The sequence below is a fragment of the Mixophyes fleayi genome, chromosome 12, assembly GCF_038048845.1.
Source record: "Mixophyes fleayi isolate aMixFle1 chromosome 12, aMixFle1.hap1, whole genome shotgun sequence".
Taxonomy (NCBI): domain Eukaryota; kingdom Metazoa; phylum Chordata; class Amphibia; order Anura; family Limnodynastidae; genus Mixophyes; species Mixophyes fleayi.
The window spans coordinates 80,187,976-80,210,644 of NC_134413.1; the positions used below are offsets into that span (position 1 = coordinate 80,187,976).

Consider the following 22,669-nt stretch of genomic DNA (forward strand, 5'->3'; position numbering starts at 1 on the left):
TCCAGTCACTAGGGACCAGTGACATCACTGAGAGTGCAGCCTATCCAGTCACTAGGAACCAGTGACATCACTGAGAGTGCAGCCTATCCAGTCACTAGATGCCAGTGACATCATTGAGAGTGCAGCCTATCCAGTCACTAGATGCCAGTGACATCACAGAGAGTGCAGCCTATCCAGTCACTAGGAGCCAGTGACATCACTGAGAGTGCAGCCTATCCAGTCACTAGGAGCCAGTGACATCACAGAGAGTGCAGCCTATCCAGTCACTAGGAGCCAGTGACATCACTGAGAGTGCAGCCTATCCAGTCACTAGGAACCAGTGACATCACTGAGAGTGCAGCCTATCCAGTCACTAGGAACCAGTGACATCACTGAGAGTGCAGCCTATCCAGTCACTAGGGACCAGTGACATCACTGAGAGTGCAGCCTATCCAGTCACTAGGAACCAGTGACATCACTGAGAGTGCAGCCTATCCAGTCACTAGATGCCAGTGACATCATTGAGAGTGCAGCCTATCCAGTCACTAGATGCCAGTGACATCATTGAGAGTGCAGCCTATCCAGTCACTAGACGCCAGTGACATCACTGAGAGTGCAGCCTATCCAGTCACTAGGAGCCAGTGACATCACTGAGAGTGCAGCCTATCCAGTCACTAGGAGCCAGTGACATCACTGAGAGTGCAGCCTATCCAGTCACTAGGAGCCAGTGACATCACTGAGAAACCAGTGACATCACTGAGAGTGCAGCCTATCCAGTCACTAGGAGCCAGTGACATCACTGAGAGTGCAGCCTATCCAGTCACTAGGAACCAGTGACATCACTGAGAGTGCAACCTATCCAGTCACTAGGGACCAGTGACATCACTGAGAGTGCAACCTATCCAGTCACTAGGGACCAGTGACATCACTGAGAGTGCAGCCTATCCAGTCACTAGGAGCCAGTGACATCACTGAGAGTGCAGCCTATACAGTCACTAGGAACCAGTGACGTCACTGAGAGTGCAGCCTATCCAGTCACTAGGAACCAGTGACGTCACTGAGAGTGCAGCCTATCCAGTCACTAGGAACCAGTGACATCACTGAGAGTGCAGCCTATCCAGTCACTAGGAGCCAGTGACATCACTGAGGAACCAGTGACATCACTGAGAGTGCAGCCTATCCAGTCACTAGGAGCCAGTGACATCACTGAGAGTGCAGCCTATCCAGTCACTAGGAACCAGTGACATCACTGAGAGTGCAGCCTATCCAGTCACTAGGAGCCAGTGACATCACTGAGAGTGCAGCCTATCCAGTCACTAGGAACCAGTGACATCACTGAGAGTGCCACCTATCCAGTCACTAGGGACCAGTGACATCACTGAGAGTGCAGCCTATCCAGTCACTAGGAGCCAGTGACATCACTGAGAGTGCAGCCTATCCAGTCACTAGGAACCAGTGACATCACTGAGAGTGCAGCCTATCCAGTCACTAGGAGCCAGTGACATCACTGAGAGTGCAGCCTATCCAGTCACTAGGAACCAGTGACATCACTGAGAGTGCAGCCTATCTAGTCACTAGGAGCCAGTGACATCACTGAGAGTGCAGCCTATCCAGTCACTAGGAACCAGTGACATCACTGAGAGTGCAACCTATCCAGTCACTAGGGACCAGTGACATCACTGAGAGTGCAGCCTATCCAGTCACTAGGAACCAGTGACATCACTGAGAGTGCAACCTATCCAGTCACTAGGGACCAGTGACATCACTGAGAGTGCAACCTATCCAGTCACTAGGGACCAGTGACATCACTGAGAGTGCAGCCTATCCAGTCACTAGGAGCCAGTGACATCACTGAGAGTGCAGCCTATGCAGTCACTAGGAACCAGTGACGTCACTGAGAGTGCAGCCTATCCAGTCACTAGGAACCAGTGACGTCACTGAGAGTGCAGCCTATCCAGTCACTAGGAACCAGTGACATCACTGAGAGTGCAGCCTATCCAGTCACTAGGAGCCAGTGACATCACTGAGGAACCAGTGACATCACTGAGAGTGCAGCCTATCCAGTCACTAGGAGCCAGTGACATCACTGAGAGTGCAGCCTATCCAGTCACTAGGAACCAGTGACATCACTGAGAGTGCAGCCTATCCAGTCACTAGGAGCCAGTGACATCACTGAGAGTGCAGCCTATCCAGTCACTAGGAACCAGTGACATCACTGAGAGTGCAACCTATCCAGTCACTAGGGACCAGTGACATCACTGAGAGTGCAGCCTATCCAGTCACTAGGAGCCAGTGACATCACTGAGAGTGCAGCCTATCCAGTCACTAGGAACCAGTGACATCACTGAGAGTGCAGCCTATCCAGTCACTAGGAGCCAGTGACATCACTGAGAGTGCAGCCTATCCAGTCACTAGGAACCAGTGACATCACTGAGAGTGCAGCCTATCTAGTCACTAGGAGCCAGTGACATCACTGAGAGTGCAGCCTATCCAGTCACTAGGAACCAGTGACATCACTGAGAGTGCAACCTATCCAGTCACTAGGGACCAGTGACATCACTGAGAGTGCAGCCTATCCAGTCACTAGGAGCCAGTGACATCACTGAGAGTGCAGCCTATCCAGTCACTAGGAACCAGTGACATCACTGAGAGTGCAGCCTATCCAGTCACTAGGAACCAGTGATGTGATGTCACTATTTCCCAGTGAGTTGATAAACTATTGGTTGAGCCAAGAAAATGGCTGCCCTCACTATGTGTAGGTGACGCGTCCGCTTTAAACAACAGACAAATTATACATCTCAGGACTGTATCACCTTCTTAGGAGCCATGTGTAATAAAGACATTTAAGGTTTGATGTACCCAAGTGTGACCCCATGTTCTCGCCCTTCTGGATGGTAAGGGATGATGTCATTGAGCGATTGATTCTGCCGAACTTGACTGTACTCAGCTGAGAGCTTGTGATTCTGGCGACCTCAATGCAATGTTTCTCTGTTCCAAACTCCACACAATGGACCTTTTGTAAGATGTCACAGGAGACGGTCTATCTATCTGCCTCGTTCATCTCATTACCGGCTCTGCAGTTTCGGCATACGTCATCCCCCCCTCAGGGCACCCCAGACTGGCAAAAGTTCTCTAATCGCTGCCATGTCCCTGTCTGAATAACCCCCACCCTCACCTCCCACATGCTCCAATTACCGGTCCACCGCCTGTGTTCATTGTCTGGGTCATTTATTTGATAAATCACCCTAATGGGGTATAATTACAGCATGTCTACCTAACCCTGCCCACTCTGTGCCTCAGTAATGCACTAGTTCCTTGGCCGAATATATTGGCTCAGTCCAGAAAATGACCGCCGTCTACTGTGTGAAGGTGGGATTCTGCCAAGCCGTGCAGCAATTATGATCTGTTTATCAGACTTCTCTCTATAAATCAGATTTTGCATCTCCACCCTGCAACCCGCTGCTCCCAATACCTCAGGTTGCAGCTCTATATCTAGATTTGGAGGTAGTGTTTGGGCCCTGTGTGTCTGTAGCAGAACCTTAGTCCAGGCCTAAGTTGCAATAGACTTGCACATTAAAGGAGGGGTTTCCGTTCTCTATTTATACATTAGAGAGGAAGTAGGTTCCTATCCTTGAACAACTAAGCAATGCTTAACCCTGTGCTGCCGGCGGGTATGTGTGTAGCATTTACATGGCACACCCAATTCTGTGTGCTCTGGATTTTTCTTAACCTGTAATCTTATATATTTTTGGTATCGGCCGTTTACAGTTATATTTTTCCCCGTTTACTTTACATATTAAGATAATTTAGAGTGTATCTGCGTTTCTGGAATTAATATTATGAGGCGAGTTTGACTCCTGGAGTGTGCCTGACACTCTAAATCCAAACTTATCCCACAATGGCTGCCAGGGGATTTTTCTGGTCTCCGAGAAAATGATGGCGGGCCGCCGGTAACTGCTGCTTTGTGTAGGAATGTATGCAGTTTCCTGACTGGTAATACAGAGAGCACACAGGGGGGTTTTTGTGAGTCAATCATGCGCTATTGGTATCAGGGCACAACAATTGTATCTGACAATTTGAGACCCTTTTCCAGTGTGATTTAAACAGGATGCGTCACCTACGTACAGTAGGGGCAGCCATTTTGTTGGCTGGATCAACATTGAGGCTATCGATCTACTAATAAATGTGTTCATCAAGCCCAACGCTGTTATTAGGGGTTATTGGGTTACTACAAAGTAAAAATATCAATGTAATCTGCTTTTATTTTCTAAAGTGCTTTAGAAATATAAACAGACCCAGATTGGTTTTCTTTTTTTTTCCCGCCCAAGGCGGCCATTTTGTCCTCAAGTCCCGATTGACAAGCGATCGATCATGGTGTTGATTGAGGTTTCCAATCGTTTTGCACACACACACATTTCCAGTTGTATGTGCAACTTAATTTATTTGTGAATGTACTTAACCATATGATAAAATTTTGTTAGGATTCAAGATGTACGTTTTCATTCAGCATGATGTGTTATGATAGCGCTCTCTTAAAATGTGATAAAAACACAATATTACCTCATAAACGTGCGATAGTTTATTGGGTGTGCGCACAGATATCAGTATTTTAAGAAACCACAAAATGTCCGCCACACAGGAAACTGCTCAACGCAGATAGAGGCGGGGGGGGGGGTGAGACGACCTTGCAGCAGTGAAATATGTTTCAATCCAGGAAATAATAGATGTTACATAGAGGGAAACTGACACTTCAAACTGAAAAGGGGTCATATACATTGAAACAATATTCAGTACGCTCAAAAAGAATGCGTAAAAAGTGGTACAAGGGCCAACCAGCCTCCATTTTCCTGAAGACTTTTTCTTTTTCCCCCCTCACAACTAAATTCCCACAAGCAAACCCGGCCTCATGAACAAAGGAGACATCATTTTTCCTATGTTTGGCTTGATTGGCATGAATGCATGGGACTTAGGAACAGGTCTAAAACATCAGTCGAACACTAGACTGGCCTTAGGCAATCGGTCGCTCTAAAGCTGTTGTAGAACTACAAGTCGCAGAAATAGATAACTGAATAATTAAGTAATTATTCTCTATTTTTTTTTACATTTTTCCCCAGCGTGCAACGTTACAATACACAACCGCTGCAAGGACGCCCTACCTAGCTGCACTAAGGTGAAACAGAAGGTGAGTACATAGAGGGGCAGGCTGGGCTTGGGGGCAAGGGGGCATAATTTATCCTTGAAAATGTTCCTGATAGGCTGCTGAGTCGAATCTTGGGAGTATAACTCCTTTATATTGATTTACTGCAGTTCAAATGTACGTAGCAAAGCGATATCTATTAACTAAAGGAAACGGGATCTCCCATGGGGGGGAGACGCTTTGTTTAAAAACGGTGAATAAGAGGAGCCAGTACGAGTCATTTTTCCGTGACGACTGTGAAGATTATGGGCGATTATTTTTTTAATTTACCTCACAAAAATGATTATCGTGGCATTGCCCAGACACAACAGATACAACGAAAGAAGATTTACGACGTCCAATCAAATCTGATCCAATAGGATTGGATTTGGATCTTGAAGGGCAATCAGATTGCAGAATCCACAGGGCCAAATAGTTGGTGATTTTGGTCAGATTGCCTTAATTTAAGGATTTCATGGGGGCAGTTCCACACAGGCGAAGGCATTTAGTAAGGGTACACAAGAAATGGACAGAAGAGTGGGTAGGTGGAAATAGTAGGGCTGGTATTAAAACAATAATATTGAATTGCAATTAATTTTTTGTTCTTCCCTCATCACAGCAACAGAAAGCAGCGTTTCTAAAGAACAATTCTGCTCTACAAAACGTGTCCTTAAGGAATAAATGTAAGTATAATGGTAGCCTAGTGCAAATTTAGAATGTCTGGCATCGCAAACATTATTCCCCTATCATTTAGCACAGGTAATCTCAACTTGTAGGCGGGCTGCTGCAAGTTTGTGTATAATCAAAGCTGTGTCAGGAGAGGAACAGATGGTTACAGCTTATTATGGGTTAATTCTGTGGAGCGTGAATGCGTATTACACTTGTGACTATCTGCTGCCACCCTGAGGAAGGTTTTGGAAGCACACGCAGCGAGACTTCAATTCGAGACAGTGTAACAATCGGCACACATTATTTAGACAGTAAATGTATACATAGATCATCTGCAATTATCTTTTATTGATTATTGAAAGAATACTGTACATTCTCTGATGTAAGAATTTCTTAATGTACCTTATAAATGTATACATAATTCATTGTAAGCTTGGGAGCCCTGTGACTCTCCATTGTTAACGTATTGCTTTCTCTTGCAGCCACTACACTGAGGGAGAGGCCCAACTCTGCCATCTATCCTTCCGACAGCCTCCGGCACTCCATTCTAGGCTCCCGCCGGGGGCGGACTTCTTTATCTCTCTCCAAAAGTGTCTCCACCACAAACATCGCAGGGTAAGATTTTGTGCAGTTGCCTTATGCCGAAAGTTAGCTAAAAAAAAATTCTAATCCAAATAATAATGCCCATTTGGTGCAGGTGAGGTCCAGTGTTGGCCCAATCAGGGCTGCGGTGGATACTGTAGATATAGAGAGAGAAAGCTTTGTCCACCTTAAGAATGAGCTTTAGTGTGTTCTGCTGAGGCTTAGAATGTTCAGCTGAGGTTTAGGATATTCTGCTGAGGTTTAGGGTGTTCTGCTGAGGTTTAGGGTGTTCTGCTGAGGTTTAGGGTATTCTGCTGAGGTTTAGAATGTTCACCTGAGGTTTAGAATGTTCAGCTGAGGTTTACGGTGTTCTGCTGAGGTTTAGGGTGTTCTGCTGAGGTTTAGAATGTTCACCTGAGGTTTAGAATGTTCAGCTGAGGTTTAGGGTATTCTGCTGAAGTTTAGGGTGTTCTGCTGAGGTTTAGGGTGTTCTGCTGAGGTTTAGGGTGTTCTGCTGAGGTTTAGAATGTTCAGCTGAGGTTTAGAATATTCAGCTGAGGTTAAGGGTGTTCTGCTGAGGTTTAGGGTGTTCTGCTGAGGTTTGGGGTGTTCTGCTGAGGTTTAGAATGTTCAGCTGAGGTTTAGAGTGTTCTGATGATATTCGTGTGTTATGTAGGAACTTGAACGATGAAAGTCCACTGGGAATACGCAGGATCTTGTCCCAGTCCACGGACTCGCTCAACATGAGGAACAGAACACTATCCGTGGAGTCTCTGATCGATGAAGGTAGGAATGTCATCTTACAATATCTAAGTCATATATATTATAGATAACGGCAAATCTGTCTTTATTATATATTATTTTGATACAACATAAAAGAGTGAGACTCTAGGCATGGAGGACATTGGGGGTGATAAAGAACAATGCAGTAAAGATCCGGCTGACTTTTGTGTAGTGTCGTGTCACATCGGGTCATCAGCTGTTCTACAAGGTCCTTATCTTACTGTGTCCCCCCATCAGGTGCTGATGTCATCTACAACCAGCTGATGAGCGATTTTGCCACGGATGAGAAGGAGTTTGAGGCAGATTCGTGGAGCCTGGCTGTGGACAATAACTATCTACAACAGCACAAGAAGGATGTGATGAAACGGCAGGATGTTATATATGGTGAGAGCCGGTAGACATAGAGGTGGGGACAGGAGACTTGATTTGTCCTTTCCAGGTTAAAATTGACAAGGTCTGAGCTGAGAAATGATATAGTTGTAGTTTCTCTGAAACCTCTGCTGTCGCTGTTCTCTTCCCAGAGCTGATCCAAACAGAGTTCCACCATGTTCGCACACTGAAGATCATGACCAACATGTTCCAGAAGGGGATGATCGAAGACCTTCAGATGGATCCAGCTCTGGTCCAGAAGATGTTCCCGTGTGCGGATGAGCTCAGCGATATCCACATCCGCTTCCTCATCCAGCTCCTGGAGAGGCGCAAGGACTCGTTGGCGTGCGACAGCAACAAGAACTTTGTCATCAACAAGCTGGGTGATATCCTCATAAACCAGGTATCTACTCATTAAGCCGTGGCCACTTATGTGTGGAATAAGACGTGTCTAGAAAGATCTCACCTGGAATAGAAGCATATAGTACTTCGCTGTCACCTAGACATCAGTCTTTATATAGTTAAAAATAGGAAAGTGGACCATTCAGACTAAGGTCTACTTGAGTAGAGTTTCTTCCATAACATGTAGAACTTGGTTTGAACTCCACTCATTGTGTGATTGTGCTATCTAGAACAGTTTTGGAGCCATCTGGTTTTCTCCATTATTTCATTGGGACATCACAGCTCTGAGTTGTCCTTTAACCATGACCTGTTGGATTGACATCCAGTTTTCAGGTCACCGCATGGATCTCGGATATAGACCCCAGATTTTATAAGCACCAAGTAGAGGTTAAGAACATACCTTGTAGAGTGTATACCATAGAATTAATGGAACTGTAGATTGAGGTGTTAAGGTCACACTATATTAACTCACACACTCTGCAGTTTTCAGGGACCAACGCAGAGCACGTGAAGAAAGCCTACACTGAATTTTGTAGCCAACACCAGAAGGCTGTGAAACTCTACAAGGAGCTGTTCTCTCGAGACAAGAAGTTCCAGCAGCTGATACGAGTGAGTTTTCTTTGACCAATGCCGCAGTACCATCATTAGGTGGAGATGGAGTCAATAGTTGTCTACTTGTACTTTCTTCAATTGACTTTCATCTCTTGTTGTCCAGAAACTGACTCGCTCTCAACTGCTCCGAAGGCATGGAGTTCCAGAGTGTATTCTTCTTGTCACCCAGAGGATTACAAAGTACCCAGTCCTCATCGATCGGATACTGCAGTACTCCAAAAGTAAGTTGCCTGTCAGTGACTTGACGATACATGGATCCTTCTTCTGAAGACCATGGCGTCCCATTCTAACCTACCTTCTGTATGAGCGGTCACTAGGACCTTATATCTGTCTGGTCATCAGAGTCATTACAAGGGACCACAAAACCATGTCTTCTAAAGCTTACCATTCCACAGGTGACGAAGAAGAGTATCAAGACCTGGCCGCCTCCCTGACACTCGTGAAGGACCTCATCTCAACCATCGACCAGGAAGTCTATAACTACGAGAAGAACCTGCGCCTGCAAGAGATATACCACCGAGTAGACAGCAAATCCGTTGCAATGATCCAGGGAGATTATTGCTTTGGCAAAGAAGAGCTGCTGAGACGGAAGCTGATCCACGAAGGCTCCCTATTGTGGAAGACAGCTGCCGGACGTTTTAAAGGTAGCATTTACAGCAACTGTGACCATTGATAATTTGACAGATATAATGGGTTGGGAGGCATATGTGTCTTCAGGTTGACATAGTCAGCGGTATACATAGACTGTCTTCTGATGACGAGGTTTATTTACTGTTGGTATTGTCAGAAACTGTTGTGGGGTTTTCTTGCTTTGTATACAATGACTATGTTTTTGCTTTGTATAAATAGTATAGAGATATATACACACAGTGGCCAAAGTTGTCATTATAAAAACCGTGGTATGGGGTATATTACCTTGGCCCGTCTTGAGCCTAAGGCTCCACTGTTCTCGATGGGTGATCAAAGGTATTTTCTCTTCTAGACGTCATCATGCTGCTAATGACTGACGTCCTGATTCTGCTCCAAGAGAAGGACCAAAAATACTGCTTTCCAAACCTGGTAAGACTTCCGGTGATCCCATTACATGGCCAAGATGTCTTCTCTATGAATGGGCAGCACAATGGCCTAGTGGTTAGCACTCCTGCCTCACAGCACTGGGGTCATGAGTTCGATTCCCGACCATGGCCTTATCTGTGTGGAGTTTGTATGTTCTCCCTGTGTTTGCGTGGGTTTCCTCCGGGTGCTCCGGTTTCCTCCCACACTCCAAAAACATACTGTTAGGTTAATTGGCTGCTATCAAAATTGACCCTAGTCTCTCCCTCGTTGTCTGTCTGTCTCCCTCTCTGTCTCTGTGAGTGTCTGTCTATATTAGGGAATTTAGACTGTAAGCTCCAATGGGGCATGGACTAATGTGAATGAGTTCTCTGTACAGCACTGCGGAATGAGTGGCGCTATATAAATAAATGGTGATGATGATGATGAATGTTCTCTGTAGAATGCTCATCGTATTTGTGTATAGAAAAATATATTTATGTGGCTTTGGGGCTTTCTGAAGTCAAAACGTGTCATTTTCTGCATGGTAGGACAAGTCGGCTGTGATCTCCTTGCAAAACCTCATTGTCCGCGACATTGCCAACCAGGAGAAAGGAATGTTCTTGATAAGCGCTAAGCCCCCTGAGATGTACGAGGTCCACGCTGCCTCTCGAGAAGAGCGGAACACGTGGATGAAAATAATTTCACAGTCTGTACGGGCGTAAGTATGGTGTGAGATCTATGGGCATCTCCGAACCCCTCATTGAGGTGTATCTCTCCTGCGCACAGAGGAAGAAGCTATTTTGTGAGTTAAACTCATATTCATAAGAATGTAGCTAGGATATCATCATGCTACCTGCACATATGGGGCTTATGTGTGCACTGTAAGAGGACCTGAAGCTGATAGGGTTGTCATTTTGATGGGGATTTGCCGTCAGGTTATCGCCGTTCTATCACCTCACCACTTTCTCCACTTTCAGATGTCCGAAACGAGAGGAGTTCCCGTTGATCGAGACCGAAGTGGATGCCAAAGTGAGGAAATTAAAAGGTAGATATTGTGACCTCCAACTTAATTCCTACATCGTGTCATGTAGATTGTCCTGCCAAATCCAGTCATTAGCCAAGGTCTACTGTCATGATTATGACCTTACTCTAGCTACATAAAATTTGGTATAAACTCTATGCTAATGACCATATGGTAGACCCAGTATTAGCAGGACAATACGAGGAGGGGGGAATATTAACACTTTGTTTTTGCCCCCCTTCACCAGAAGTCATACAGCAAAGGGACAGAGAAGTGGCGGAGATCTTGGAAGAGAAGGTGACCCTCTTCACCAAAGTGCTTCACCTGCAGTCCGGGGGAGACGTCCCAGTGACGAGTAACACCCGCAAGCTCTTCAGGACGGAGTCGACGGACAGCTATCGAGGCGAGAAACTCATCAATGAGGCCATCAGAGAAGGTGAGCCATGAGGAACGGGGGAGAACACTCAGGACTTACAGATTAGTCTACCCTCCTTCGTTCACTATCTAAACATTATGTCAAGCCTTAGGTTGTCGAAGGCTGTCTATGGATGAGCACTCTACAAGCCGGCATCCAACTCATACCCCGGTACATTGGTATAATAAGATGTCGGTAAAGCGTCCAGTCTCTGACCGTACGTTCTCTTTCTGTTTCTTAGTGGAAGCTCTAAAGGACGCGGTTCTTGCGATCGGATCAGAGCAAACGCTGCTTAAATTGGACCAGCACCACTCGTCCACATCCTCCAGTTATCCCGCACGTGAGTGTCTATCGGAGCAGTCCACCCCAGCACATAGCTAGACCTCCTCTGGGGGCTCTATGCTCTCAGGGGCCACGTCTAGGTGTTCTGGGTCCTGTATCTGAATAACCGTTGTTCTCTTGTCTTCCTGTAGATGGAGACTCCGGCAGTGTCAATGGATCCCTAGACCTCAGCAAGGACGAGGATCCGAATCAGAAGGTGAGGCCGGGACTTCAAAATCTTCTGTGTATATTGACTCTGAGTCAATATACACGGGACATAGTATATTATATTATTCTGTACATAATATATTTTGTAGTAGATGATATAAATCACACATTAAAGAGTCTTGCTGCTGTACGGGGATAATCCTGTTAATCACAGCACATGTATGATGCACTATGTAACATGCGTGTGATGTCTCTTCTGCTCCTATAGGACCGCAATGGGAACCAGCTGCAGACTAAAGGACCACAAGAGGTAGGAAGCTGCTGTGTTCACTGTGCTGTGTCCATGTCTCTCCTCCTCGATATACGCTTATACCAGAAAATAGCATCAGATAATAGATTATTGCATTATTGGTAACACTGCTCTTTCCGTACTTCAGGAGGCGCTGCAGAGAATTTCCAGCATATACAACTTATTACATGGGCTGCAGGTGAGTACACAGTAGGAGAATATCACTGAGTTCTAGATCATAGTTACATAGGCTGTTGGAGAGATGCTGGTTTCTAGATCATAGCCATGTAGGCTGAATGAGAGAGACACTGAGTCCTAGATCATAGGGTATAGGAGAGACGCTGGTTTCTAGATCATAGTGATTTAGGCTGAATGAGAGAGACACTGAGTCCTAGATCATAGGCTGTAGGAGAGACGCTGGTTTCTAGATCATAGCCATGTAGGCTGAATGAGAGAGACACCGGGTCCTAGATCATAGGGTGTAGGAGAGACGCTGGTTTCTAGATCATAGTGATTTAGGCTGAATGAGAGAGACACCGAGTCCTAGATCATAGGCTGTAGGAGAGACGCCTGTTTCCAGATCATAGCCATGTAGGCTGAATGAGAGAGACACCGGGTCCTAGATCATAGGCTGTAGGAGAGACGCTGGTTTCTAGATCATAGCCATGTAGGCTGAATGAGAGACACACGGAGTCCTAGATCATAGGCTGTAGGAGAGACGCTGGTTTCTAGATCATAGCGATGTAGACTGAATGAGAGACACACTGGGCCCTAGATCATAGGCTGTAGGAGAGACGCTGGTGTCTAGATCATAGCCATGTAGGCTGAATGAGAGAGACACCGAGTTCTAGATCACAGGCTGTAGGAGAGACGCTGGTTTCTAGATCATAGTGATGTAGTCTGAATGAAAGAGACACCGAGTCCTAGATCATAGGCTGTAGGAGAGACGCCTGTTTCTAGATCATAGCGATGTAGGCCGAATGAGAGAGACACTGGGTCCTAGATCATAGGCTGTAGGAGAGAGACTGGTTTCTAGATCATAGCGATGTAGACTGAATGAGAGAGACACTGGGTCCTAGATCATAAGCTGTAGGAGAGAGACTGGTTTCTAGATCATAGCGATGTAGACTGAATGAGAGAGACACTGGGTCCTAGATCATAGGCTGTAGGAGAGGCACTGGTTTCTAGATCATAGCAATGTAGGCTGAATGAAAGACACACTGATTTCTAGACCACTGTTGCTTATAGCAAATAAAGATACACTAGATAATTGTTACATAGGCTGTAGGAAAGCTCTACTGGTTTTTGGATCATAGGCTGTATTAGCTGGGTTCTATATTTTTATGCTAAAGTGAAGATAGACTTGGTTCTGGATCATGGTTACATGGGCTGAAGGAATAATACAGTGGGTTTTAGACCATTGTGACATATACAGTAGGCTATGGGCCACAGTCACACGTTGTATAGAAGGCAGGTTCTTGAGAATGTTGCAAAATTTGATCGTCCCACCAGCTTTTGCAGATGCATTGAGGGAACACTCAAACAATTATTTTAGCCCTAATGAGCATCTAAAATACTGCACTAAAAACTTGACAAGCTCAAGATGCAGAAAATGAGGACATTAGACTGTTTAGTGTTTAACCAAGAACTCCCCCTGGTGTTCGGGCAGTTGTAGTGACTTGTGATTTTGCCCTACAGGCTGTAGTTGCACAACAAGACAGTCTTCTGAGCCTCCAGGTCCCAGAGAGCAGTGATAAGAAGGATGGCCTCTGCCGCACCAACTCCCGTGATCTGTCCGTGGCCGAACCCTTGTCCAAGAACATAGACAAGACGGGGACGGAGCTGACCCTGCTTCAGCGGCAGCACACCCTGTTGCAGGAGGAGCTACGGCGCTGCAGGAGGCAGTGCGATGAGCGAGCGCATGAGTCTGGGACTCTAGAGGCCAGGCTGAGGGAGAGCGAGCAGGTCCGCAGCAGGCTGGAACAAGATCTAGAAGAAGGGAAAAGACAACTGGCCCTTCTGCAGAGGGAACGGGGCAATGGGACTGTAGAGGTTAGCAGGAATTCCAGAGGAACCGACCCTAGGAGACGTAGCCTGCCTGCCGGAGATGCACTCTATCAGACCTTCGCTCCTCCTCAGGTATACACAATCTTCCGTCCCCTTTCTAGATCACCTCTACTAGACCTCCTATGATGCTGTTTCCAGAAAGTCCACTAGAACTTCTGAAGGACCTCTGTGCTTTACACAAAGATACATCTCAAGGTTTTGTCTCACACAGATAAACCATGACCGACGTCCCGCTGACGTGATGGACAGCACAGTCCCCATTATCACTTTCCAGGAAGATCCCGAGCTCAAAGATGACTTCAGTGACCTGACCGAGCTAGAGAGACTACCGGAGACGGCAGACACGGAATCTTCTGAAGAGGAGGGTGGGGGTCCACCAGTTTCACCGTCAAGTACACGGGGTGAGTGTCCATAGTAAGCTAATGAGTCGACTGTCTGAGATCTCATCGTTTTATAAATTTTGGATCATGGTACCATTGTCTTTCTGTGTCTCGCTGGAGATCTATTGACCACTGTCCAGGAGGACTACTGAGAAGTGGTATTTCTCTGTTTCATATTCAGAAGAGATATAATAACGGGACGCTCTAGAGCTGTAATCTCACAACCTGTCTTTTATTCTGTGTCTCCGCAGAGTTCCAGAGAATGCAGGACATTCCGGAGGAAGCCGAGAGCACGCACGAGCTGAAAGACGCGGAGACGGGCTCATTGGAGAGTTGAGGAAGCCGGGCTGCGCGTTACAAGATAGCTCTCGCCTCGAAAAAACAAAAAAAACCAAGACGGACGAGCTGCCCCTTCATGAAACTCCGGGGAGCAGTGAGATAAAGTGACTGTACTGTTAGTGGAGAGAGAAACGGCTCCGTTCCTTCCCCCAAAAAAATATTTTGTAGAAAAGGAGGACACTTCTTATGTGGAACGGGCTGACATCACGGCTTTTGTCGGAGCTGTGCACGACTGTTAGCTGGATACGCAATATACACTGTTGGGATGTTGGGGGAAGGAGGGCTGTTATGTGCAAAAAAAAATCACTTAGAGCCTTATTCGTAAACACGGCGTTATCAAATTTAAGAGTCCGATTTGAAAAACAGCGCTTGTGAATTTGGTGTAACTAACGAATTTACGGCGTAAAGCGCTGACACTAATTATTTGACGCTGCAAAGTCACATCGTCCCCTGGTGGTTACAGACAATGGCTGTATTTGACACATGAAAGGAAATCTGTGATTGGTGATCCTTCTCGGCCTGGTATACCCCTCCTCCTAAAAATACAGCTTTTGGATGTTATCGCCAGGGTCGATTTAAGCTCTTTCTTCTTCATATTCAGTTTTGGTATTAAATCTCATTGACATAATCTTCTCACCTGTTAATACAGCGTCCAGGTATTTCCATTCAAGGCAACGTTGCCAATGCCGTTTTTGTGAATAAGGCTCTAATCGCCGTCATCAGAAACGTTTTGCAGTTCTACCTCTGTGTACATCTGCTGTGGTACTACAAGTACCAGCATGCCACATCTTAAGGCAGGGGAAGCTGTGGCGGAACTTGTAGTACTTCAAAAACTTGCCTAATCATATTCTAAACGAAAAACTTGAATATATGTGTCAGTGGCGCCACCTTGTAGCAAAACAATGTTATTGCAGGCCATGCAAAAAATAAATACCATTGATATATTTAGTAACAAATTCACTTGTACAATGTACACGTAGAATTGCAAACGCTTTCTTAGGATATGAAGTCAATTTTTGCATGATGGTTGCACTTTAAAACACCTGGTCTTATACCAAAGTTAACATGGCAAGATATATCTCGTGAATAAACATCACTACCTTTTTTTTTTTTTTTTTTTTAATTTACCAAACGATGATGAAGATGTATCAGAGACTGCAAAAAAAAAGGAACACGCTGCTTCGTTACTAATCAACCGCTCTTCGACTTCTTCCAGCAAAGCACAAATGATTATAATTTATTTTAATGGGGTTTTTTTTTTTTAACTAAAAATCCAATTTTTTTTTTTTTTTATGAAATGAAGAGAATTTTGTTTTTCTAGATCTGAACCTCAGACAGCCTCCTCCCGACATCTGTGAATTGGCGCAGCTTGCTGTAAGACGGGGGATATCGTTGCTGCCATCCACCTGTCCAGATGGACAATCCTATTTATTTATTATTTTAATGCAATCACAGTTTTTAAGTTATTATTTTACACATTCGGACAGGTGGGAGTAGAGTTGCAGATTACAGGCGAGCTGATCTCAATGGTCCATATTCGCTCTCCCCCCCCTCTGCCATGGGAGGGCCCAAAGATGACTGTTAAACTGCTTTGACGGTGGGCCGTGTCTATTAACTGATCACCAAATCCCCTACCATGGCCTCCCCCTTCCCCCCAGCCACAACGCGTTTTTCACAACTTTGCCAGCTCACGAAAATCTCTTTTTTTACGGACATCTCGTCCCGTCCCGCCGGCTTCAGACACTCATAAGACTACGCATCGCAAATCTCATTACCTCTCTGATTTTTACCAAATTTAATATTACGATTTAATTATCAGCATGAAGCTAAACCTGAGTTTGAAGGCACGGGAGGGGCGGTGTTGGGGAACACACACTAACCGCGTGGACACATACCCGCTAAAAGGCGCAAATATATGACGAATACTGAGATTTTCAAACAATGGCAGGTGTTTCGTTCTATAGATCCTGGCTATATGTTCCGAAACGTACCAGTTCTTACACTTCTGGATTATTTGAGAGGTACATTTTTAAGTTCACGGGGGCACCAAGTTGGCCCTAACTTGATGCCATACAAAGCCGGGTTGTCGTACAAAGCAGCTTCACAGTCACTTGCTCCTTCGATGCATCCTCGGGGTGTTTTATTCTATAACCTGGGTCCGTGAACCCTGTTTGTTAAACCCTGCAAAGCTGCTTCACACTAACGAAGTAAATCTTCAATTATTCCCTATTTATATTTTGTACGAACCGATCTCTTGTAAATATGTTTTTTTTTATTTTATTTTATTGTGTTTTTATTTCATCAAAGTACTTTTTTGGCGGCTTATTTTATTCTTCTGAATCTCAATTTTTATCTGTAGAAATCTCTCTTCATCTGTTTTATGTTGTATCGAGCAGAAAATGACGGCAATCTAACTAGGAGGCTTATGTCTGCTTTAAAAAAAAATGTATGATTATAATAAGATCCGTACGCAACCCCCTGGTGGGAACAAATGCCAACGCACGGCAGAAGCAGCCATCTTTTTTTGGGGGGAGGCGGTACCGCCATGCAGCCAATTAATTCGCTGGGAACTTGTGGCGTTTCTGTGGCACAATGTACAAAGCCATCTCTCCGGTTCCAAAAATGGCTACCTGCCACGGTGTGCATTGGCGATGGGTAGAATTTAACTCGGGACCAGTTAACGCAACAGTTATTGACAAAAATTTAACCAGCGGCAGCTTGTGAATTTTTTTTTATTGTGTTTTCTTTTTTTAAAGAACGTGGAAACTGGGGAAAAATGCATAACATGACTATTTGTATGTGTGTGTGTATATATATATATATAAATATTAAGATAGTTTTGTAAATAGCCTGACTTAATAATGTATGAAATTCAAGTCATGTTTTTTTGTTCTGATAGAAACGCAAACAAACAAAAAAAAAAATGGAGGAAAAAAAAAAAGTTATTTTTGCTTTGATGGCCAATAAAATGTATTCATACAAATTTGTCTTGTAATTTCATGCCTTCAATGCACATACATCCTAATGTATTACGGCACCGATCCATTGAAACGTTTGCCTGGTTATAAAAGCCGCCATCTTGACAGTGAGTAGCTTTGGCGCGACAGGTCTGGTTAACTTGTGGTTCTCCAGGTGTTGTGAAACTACAAGCCCCAGCATGCTTTGCCAGTAGATAGCCTGCCGATAGCTGACAGGGCATGCTGGGACTTGTAGTTTTGCAACACCTGAAGAGCCACAGGTTGGACACAGACCTAATTTCTCTCTATAAAGTTGAGTTCTGCATTGGTCTAGAGGGTCAGTATGTAATTCCCATCTTTGTATTGGCTATAGGGGAGCACCCCAATATACTATATATAGGATAATGTACCACTTACTATAAATTATAAGGATATAAGTTGGCAAGGAGATCCGTGACCATATATAGGCCACAGGCTGAGTACTTTGATAGAGGTCTTGGCAATATGAGGTGACTTGTAATACCAGTCATTTACAGCAGGGGGTGCATTACTCCTAATAATACACACATTTTTTTTAATGAGCGCTGAAATGATGACCTGGAAACTCACCTATTATACAGATATTATTTAAAGGAGTTTATAGGTATATTAGCATCGCTGGTATATTATAACTATTTATCAACACAATATGCAATAAGCTATGTGCTCATTGTGTATTATATAGACCCACATAATCCCCCTTTGTCAACCCCAAACTACAATGAAAATAAAGTCCTAGAATCGTAAATGTATATATTAATTCTATTTAATATCTGAACTTTGTGGCACCCGTCTCCTTCAGTTTACCGGCAGTTTAATAGCTTCTAAATCCCTCCCGCTGTCACCGCTGATCCTGCCGTCTGTGAGTGTAATTTGTCACGTACTACATTGCCGGTTCCGGGAGGGCGGGCCTCGGCTCCGCAGAGGCAAAAAAAAAAAGATTGTGATTGGCTGGTACATTGGAGGGGGGTGGAGTCGGAATCAATGTGTGTTCATCATTCTCGAAGAAGAAAATTGGGAACCCTGAGATCCTCCAGAAACTATTGGTTTACACCAAGTAACCCAGCCGACCCATATAGTGTAAAACTGTACTTGAGTTTGGTTGAAGTTTGGTTGAGTGACAGAGTGTGAGACGTCATCTAATAACAACTGGTGCAGAAGTCGCTATTGAGAGGCGTTTGCTCCACTGTTTCCACTCCCGGTTTTATTCCCAGTTTTCTGGAAATTTGACGCTGATGAGAAAAATTTTGTGAAACCCGGTAATTCTAATTATTTTAAGTTTAACTTTCATTTTAAAAAAAAAAAAAAACATGACCACCACCGGGTTTACCGAGACTTTTGGCGCTGTATGGGTGGGGGAGATTTTCCCAAATGTACAGCATGATAATGACATACATAGAAGTAGTACTGTGCAGTGTATATATGTATAACATGGACATGACATACGTAGAAGTGTTACTGTGCAGTGTATATATGTATAACATGGACATTACATACATAGAAGTGGTACTGTGCAGAGTATATATGTATAACATGGACATGACATACGTAGAAGTGGTACTGTGCAGTGTATATATGTATAACATGGACATGACATACGTAGAAGTGGTACTGTGCAGTGTATATATGTATAACATGGACATGACATACATAGAAGTGGTACTGTGCAGTGTATATATGTATAACATGGACATGACATACATAGAAGTGGTACTGTGCAGTGTATATATGTATAACATGGACATGACATACATAGAAGAAGTGGTACTGTGCAGTGTATATATGTATAACATGGACATGACATAAATAGAAGTGGTACTGTGCAGTGTATATATGTATAACATGGACATGACATACATAGAAGTGGTACTGTGCAGTGTATATATGTATAACATGGACATGACATACATAGAAGTGGTACTGTGCAGTGTATATATGTATAACATGGACATGACATACATAGAAGTGGTACTGTGCAGTGTATATATGTATAACATGGATATGACATACACAGAAGTGATACTGTGCAGTGTATATATGTATAACATGGACATGACATACATAGAAGTGGTACTGTGCAGTGTATATATGTATAACATGGACATGACATACATGGAAGTGGTACTGTGCAGTGTATATATGTATAACATGGATATGACATACACAGAAGTGATACTGTGTAGTGTCCACACATTACATAGAGAACAGACATTAGTCAGTAGTGCTGTTTTCAGATATAAAACTAGAATTAGACCAGTAAAATGTACATAAATGTAATATAATGTTATATAACATAGAATGAGGCATAAAGTAATCTGCACATTAATGTGATGACTGATTTACATACATCTGACCATCTAACCACATTACTATTACTCTACAACACTATTATTAATCTCCTCTCACACACAATATAATAAATACTATTACACTCAGTGTTACAGGGACTCACCCAGCGCTGACATCAGGCTGCAGTGATAACACCACAGTTACTGTGTATTTTATATGTCACACACACACTGAGCACTAGATACACAACTGTATAATAATACACTAGAGAGAAAAGTGACGGCGGCCATTTTGTTGTGGACATGTTCATGAAAACATAAGCAGATACTCATTGAAATGTGTCCAAGGCTGCAGACACTCTGTTATAGACAATGTAATACACCTACTAACTGGGAGGTACCATGATTAAAGAAAGAGGGGGGACTCAGTAACTTGGACCTCCCTAAGTGCGCCCCTTAAGGGAGGGGAACAATAGTGTAACACCCCTGAAATCTATGGACCACGCCCTGAGGGAATATAACATACAGGTGTACAAAAATGTATTAAGTACTTTTAGTCTCTATGGTTAGGTTGAGCAGGAAGGGTTTTAAATTTGATTTAGTGCATCCTCCCTGCAGGTAGTCTACATAGCCCCTCCCCCTCCCTGCAGGTAGTCTACATAGCCCCTCCCCCTCTCTGCAGGTAGTCTACATAGCCCCTCCCCCTCCCTGCAGGTAGTCTACATAGCCCCTCCCCCTCTCTGCAGGTAGTCTACATAGCCCGTCCCCCTCTCTGCAGGTAGTCTGCATAGCCCCTCCCCCTCCCTGCAGGTAGTCTACATAGCCCCTCCCCCTCCCTGCAGGTAGTCTACATAGCCCCTCCCCCTCTCTGCAGGTAGTCTACATAGCCCGTCCCCCTCTCTGCAGGTAGTCTGCATAGCTCCTCCCCCTCTGTAGGTAGTCTACATAGCCCCTCCCACTTTTCTCAGGTAGTCTACATAACCCCTCCCCCTCTCTGCAGGTAGTCTACATAGCCCCTCCCCCTCTGTAGGTAGGCTACATAGCCCCTCCCACTTTTCTCAGGTAGTCTACATAGCTCATCCCCCTCTCTGCAGGTAGTCTACTTAGCCCCCCTCCCTCTCTACTCAGGTAGTCTACATAGCTCCACCCCCATTACATAGCCCCGCCTCTTCCAGGACTTGTTACATGCGCTGCAGGAGCCTGCTAAGGAGGAAGCTGGTAGGTACTATTAACCCCATGTGTGCTGGACGCAGGGTGGGGAGGGGGGTTGGGGATGACATATGAGGATGGACAAATAGCACCCAGCTTTCCTGCTGGGTTATACCAGTATCACTGAGGGGGTGTTCTGTGTTACATGTACTGTAATCCAGAGGGGGGGGGGGGGGGGGGTTGACATCACAACCCGCCCTTACTGACTTGTCGTTTCCTGACGCAGAAATAAAGTGGGTGGGTTGGAGCGTTTTGCGCTGAATATGAGCGAGCCGGACTAATGTGCAAAGTTTTGGGTAGTCAATAAGACGCATCAGGACCGTATACTCCATATTCCAGGGATGGAGAACGTCTGGAGCCCTATTGGCCCTATAAAACATAACCTAATGTCTGCACGCCTCTAAAGTGGCGGTAATCCGTCAGCGGCCATTATTTCCCGCCAGATGCATTTTGCGCAGCGCTGGCTCGTCTTTCCATAGACACCCATGTCCACACAAATACCCTATAAGACGGCGTTACGCGGACGTTAATAGGTTAAGAAACAAATGACCAACATGTCTTCATAAATCTGGATCCTTAACCTTTTATCACTCAGTTCCAAATTACGTCCGGGAATCCGCCTATCATCAGCATTGGATTTCCTTCCAATGACTGTTGTCTACAAATTAAGTATTATCATTGTTTAATATAATAACTAGGAAATTGTGGCCTTATGTAAAATAGCGTGACGTGATTAGCAGTGTATTAGTTGGGAGGGCACGGTCAGTTCTCTGTAAGACTTGTAATATAAGAATAATATGGGGTCTATGGCCGCTGTATCTAAGCAGGTTGTTACCGATGGTGGCTTTTAGCAAAGGGATGGGGCAGATATTGAAGAGAGGTAGATAACTAGCGGACACTCTGTACCAGGAACATAAACCAGAGACAGGGGGGCACGATTCGGCTCAGCAGCCTGTGTATCTCTATATCGTATTGATGAGGACAAGGCTTCTGTACTGCCATAGAAATACCATCCTGTTAAATATTGTTAAAAAGAGGAAATTAATCAAAGTGTATAGCTGGGAATGACGGTAATTACATCTGGTTTATAGCCCTCCCTCCCATCTGCCCTGTAAAACTGGCTTGATTTAAGGTGGTGATGAATGTTCGGTCTGTCATCAGACGTGGGCACGATACCAGGTATATGGCGTCTCTCCGACAGATCCCGCCCCTCCTCCTGCATCCTGCCACCTTACCACGGCTCAGAGTCCGGATATTAAATAATAAACTTGTGTAATGCTAAAATATCCCCTTAACGCCCGTTATCCAACTTGGTAAATATGTTAATACGCAGATATAATGCTCTATTATCCTCTACGCTATGGAGCAAAACTCCATTACCCAACTGCACCCCTGTGCGATTTTGGGTGGGGTGGAAAAAAAAATAGAAACTCTTCTGTAAAAACACACGAGAGTCCCCCGATCACGACGTATAAAAATAGTAGGGGGTTTTATTTTTTGCCTTTCAAATGCGCCTCCTTGAATAAATATTAGAGTATAAGAATAGACACTAAGAAATTCAGCTGTTGG

General features: G+C 44.7%; 1 protein-coding gene across 8 annotated transcripts in view; it reads left to right on the forward strand.

The window, feature by feature from the left end:
* ARHGEF2 (Rho/Rac guanine nucleotide exchange factor 2) overlaps window positions 1-17,590 on the forward strand; it is a 111,114-nt gene extending 93,524 nt beyond the window's left edge. For 6 of the 8 annotated variants that reach the window (XM_075193570.1, XM_075193572.1, XM_075193571.1 and 3 more), the window contains 20 exons: window positions 5,094-5,161; window positions 5,775-5,838; window positions 6,307-6,439; window positions 7,083-7,192; window positions 7,427-7,573; window positions 7,711-7,961; window positions 8,444-8,569; window positions 8,676-8,793; window positions 8,953-9,216; window positions 9,555-9,631; window positions 10,156-10,325; window positions 10,585-10,652; window positions 10,876-11,064; window positions 11,285-11,383; window positions 11,517-11,581; window positions 11,801-11,842; window positions 11,970-12,020; window positions 13,520-13,960; window positions 14,100-14,289; window positions 14,520-17,590. In XM_075193570.1, coding sequence (XP_075049671.1) covers window positions 5,094-5,161; window positions 5,775-5,838; window positions 6,307-6,439; window positions 7,083-7,192; window positions 7,427-7,573; window positions 7,711-7,961; window positions 8,444-8,569; window positions 8,676-8,793; window positions 8,953-9,216; window positions 9,555-9,631; window positions 10,156-10,325; window positions 10,585-10,652; window positions 10,876-11,064; window positions 11,285-11,383; window positions 11,517-11,581; window positions 11,801-11,842; window positions 11,970-12,020; window positions 13,520-13,960; window positions 14,100-14,289; window positions 14,520-14,605 — 2,759 coding nt within the window. In that variant the 3' untranslated portion in view covers window positions 14,606-17,590. The remainder of the gene's footprint in view (window positions 1-5,093; window positions 5,162-5,774; window positions 5,839-6,306; window positions 6,440-7,082; window positions 7,193-7,426; window positions 7,574-7,710; window positions 7,962-8,443; window positions 8,570-8,675; window positions 8,794-8,952; window positions 9,217-9,554; window positions 9,632-10,155; window positions 10,326-10,584; window positions 10,653-10,875; window positions 11,065-11,284; window positions 11,384-11,516; window positions 11,582-11,800; window positions 11,843-11,969; window positions 12,021-13,519; window positions 13,961-14,099; window positions 14,290-14,519) is intronic. The other 2 variants (XM_075193573.1, XM_075193576.1) reach the window with 1 other exon arrangement.
* The last annotated feature ends 5,079 nt before the right edge of the window (window positions 17,591-22,669 follow it).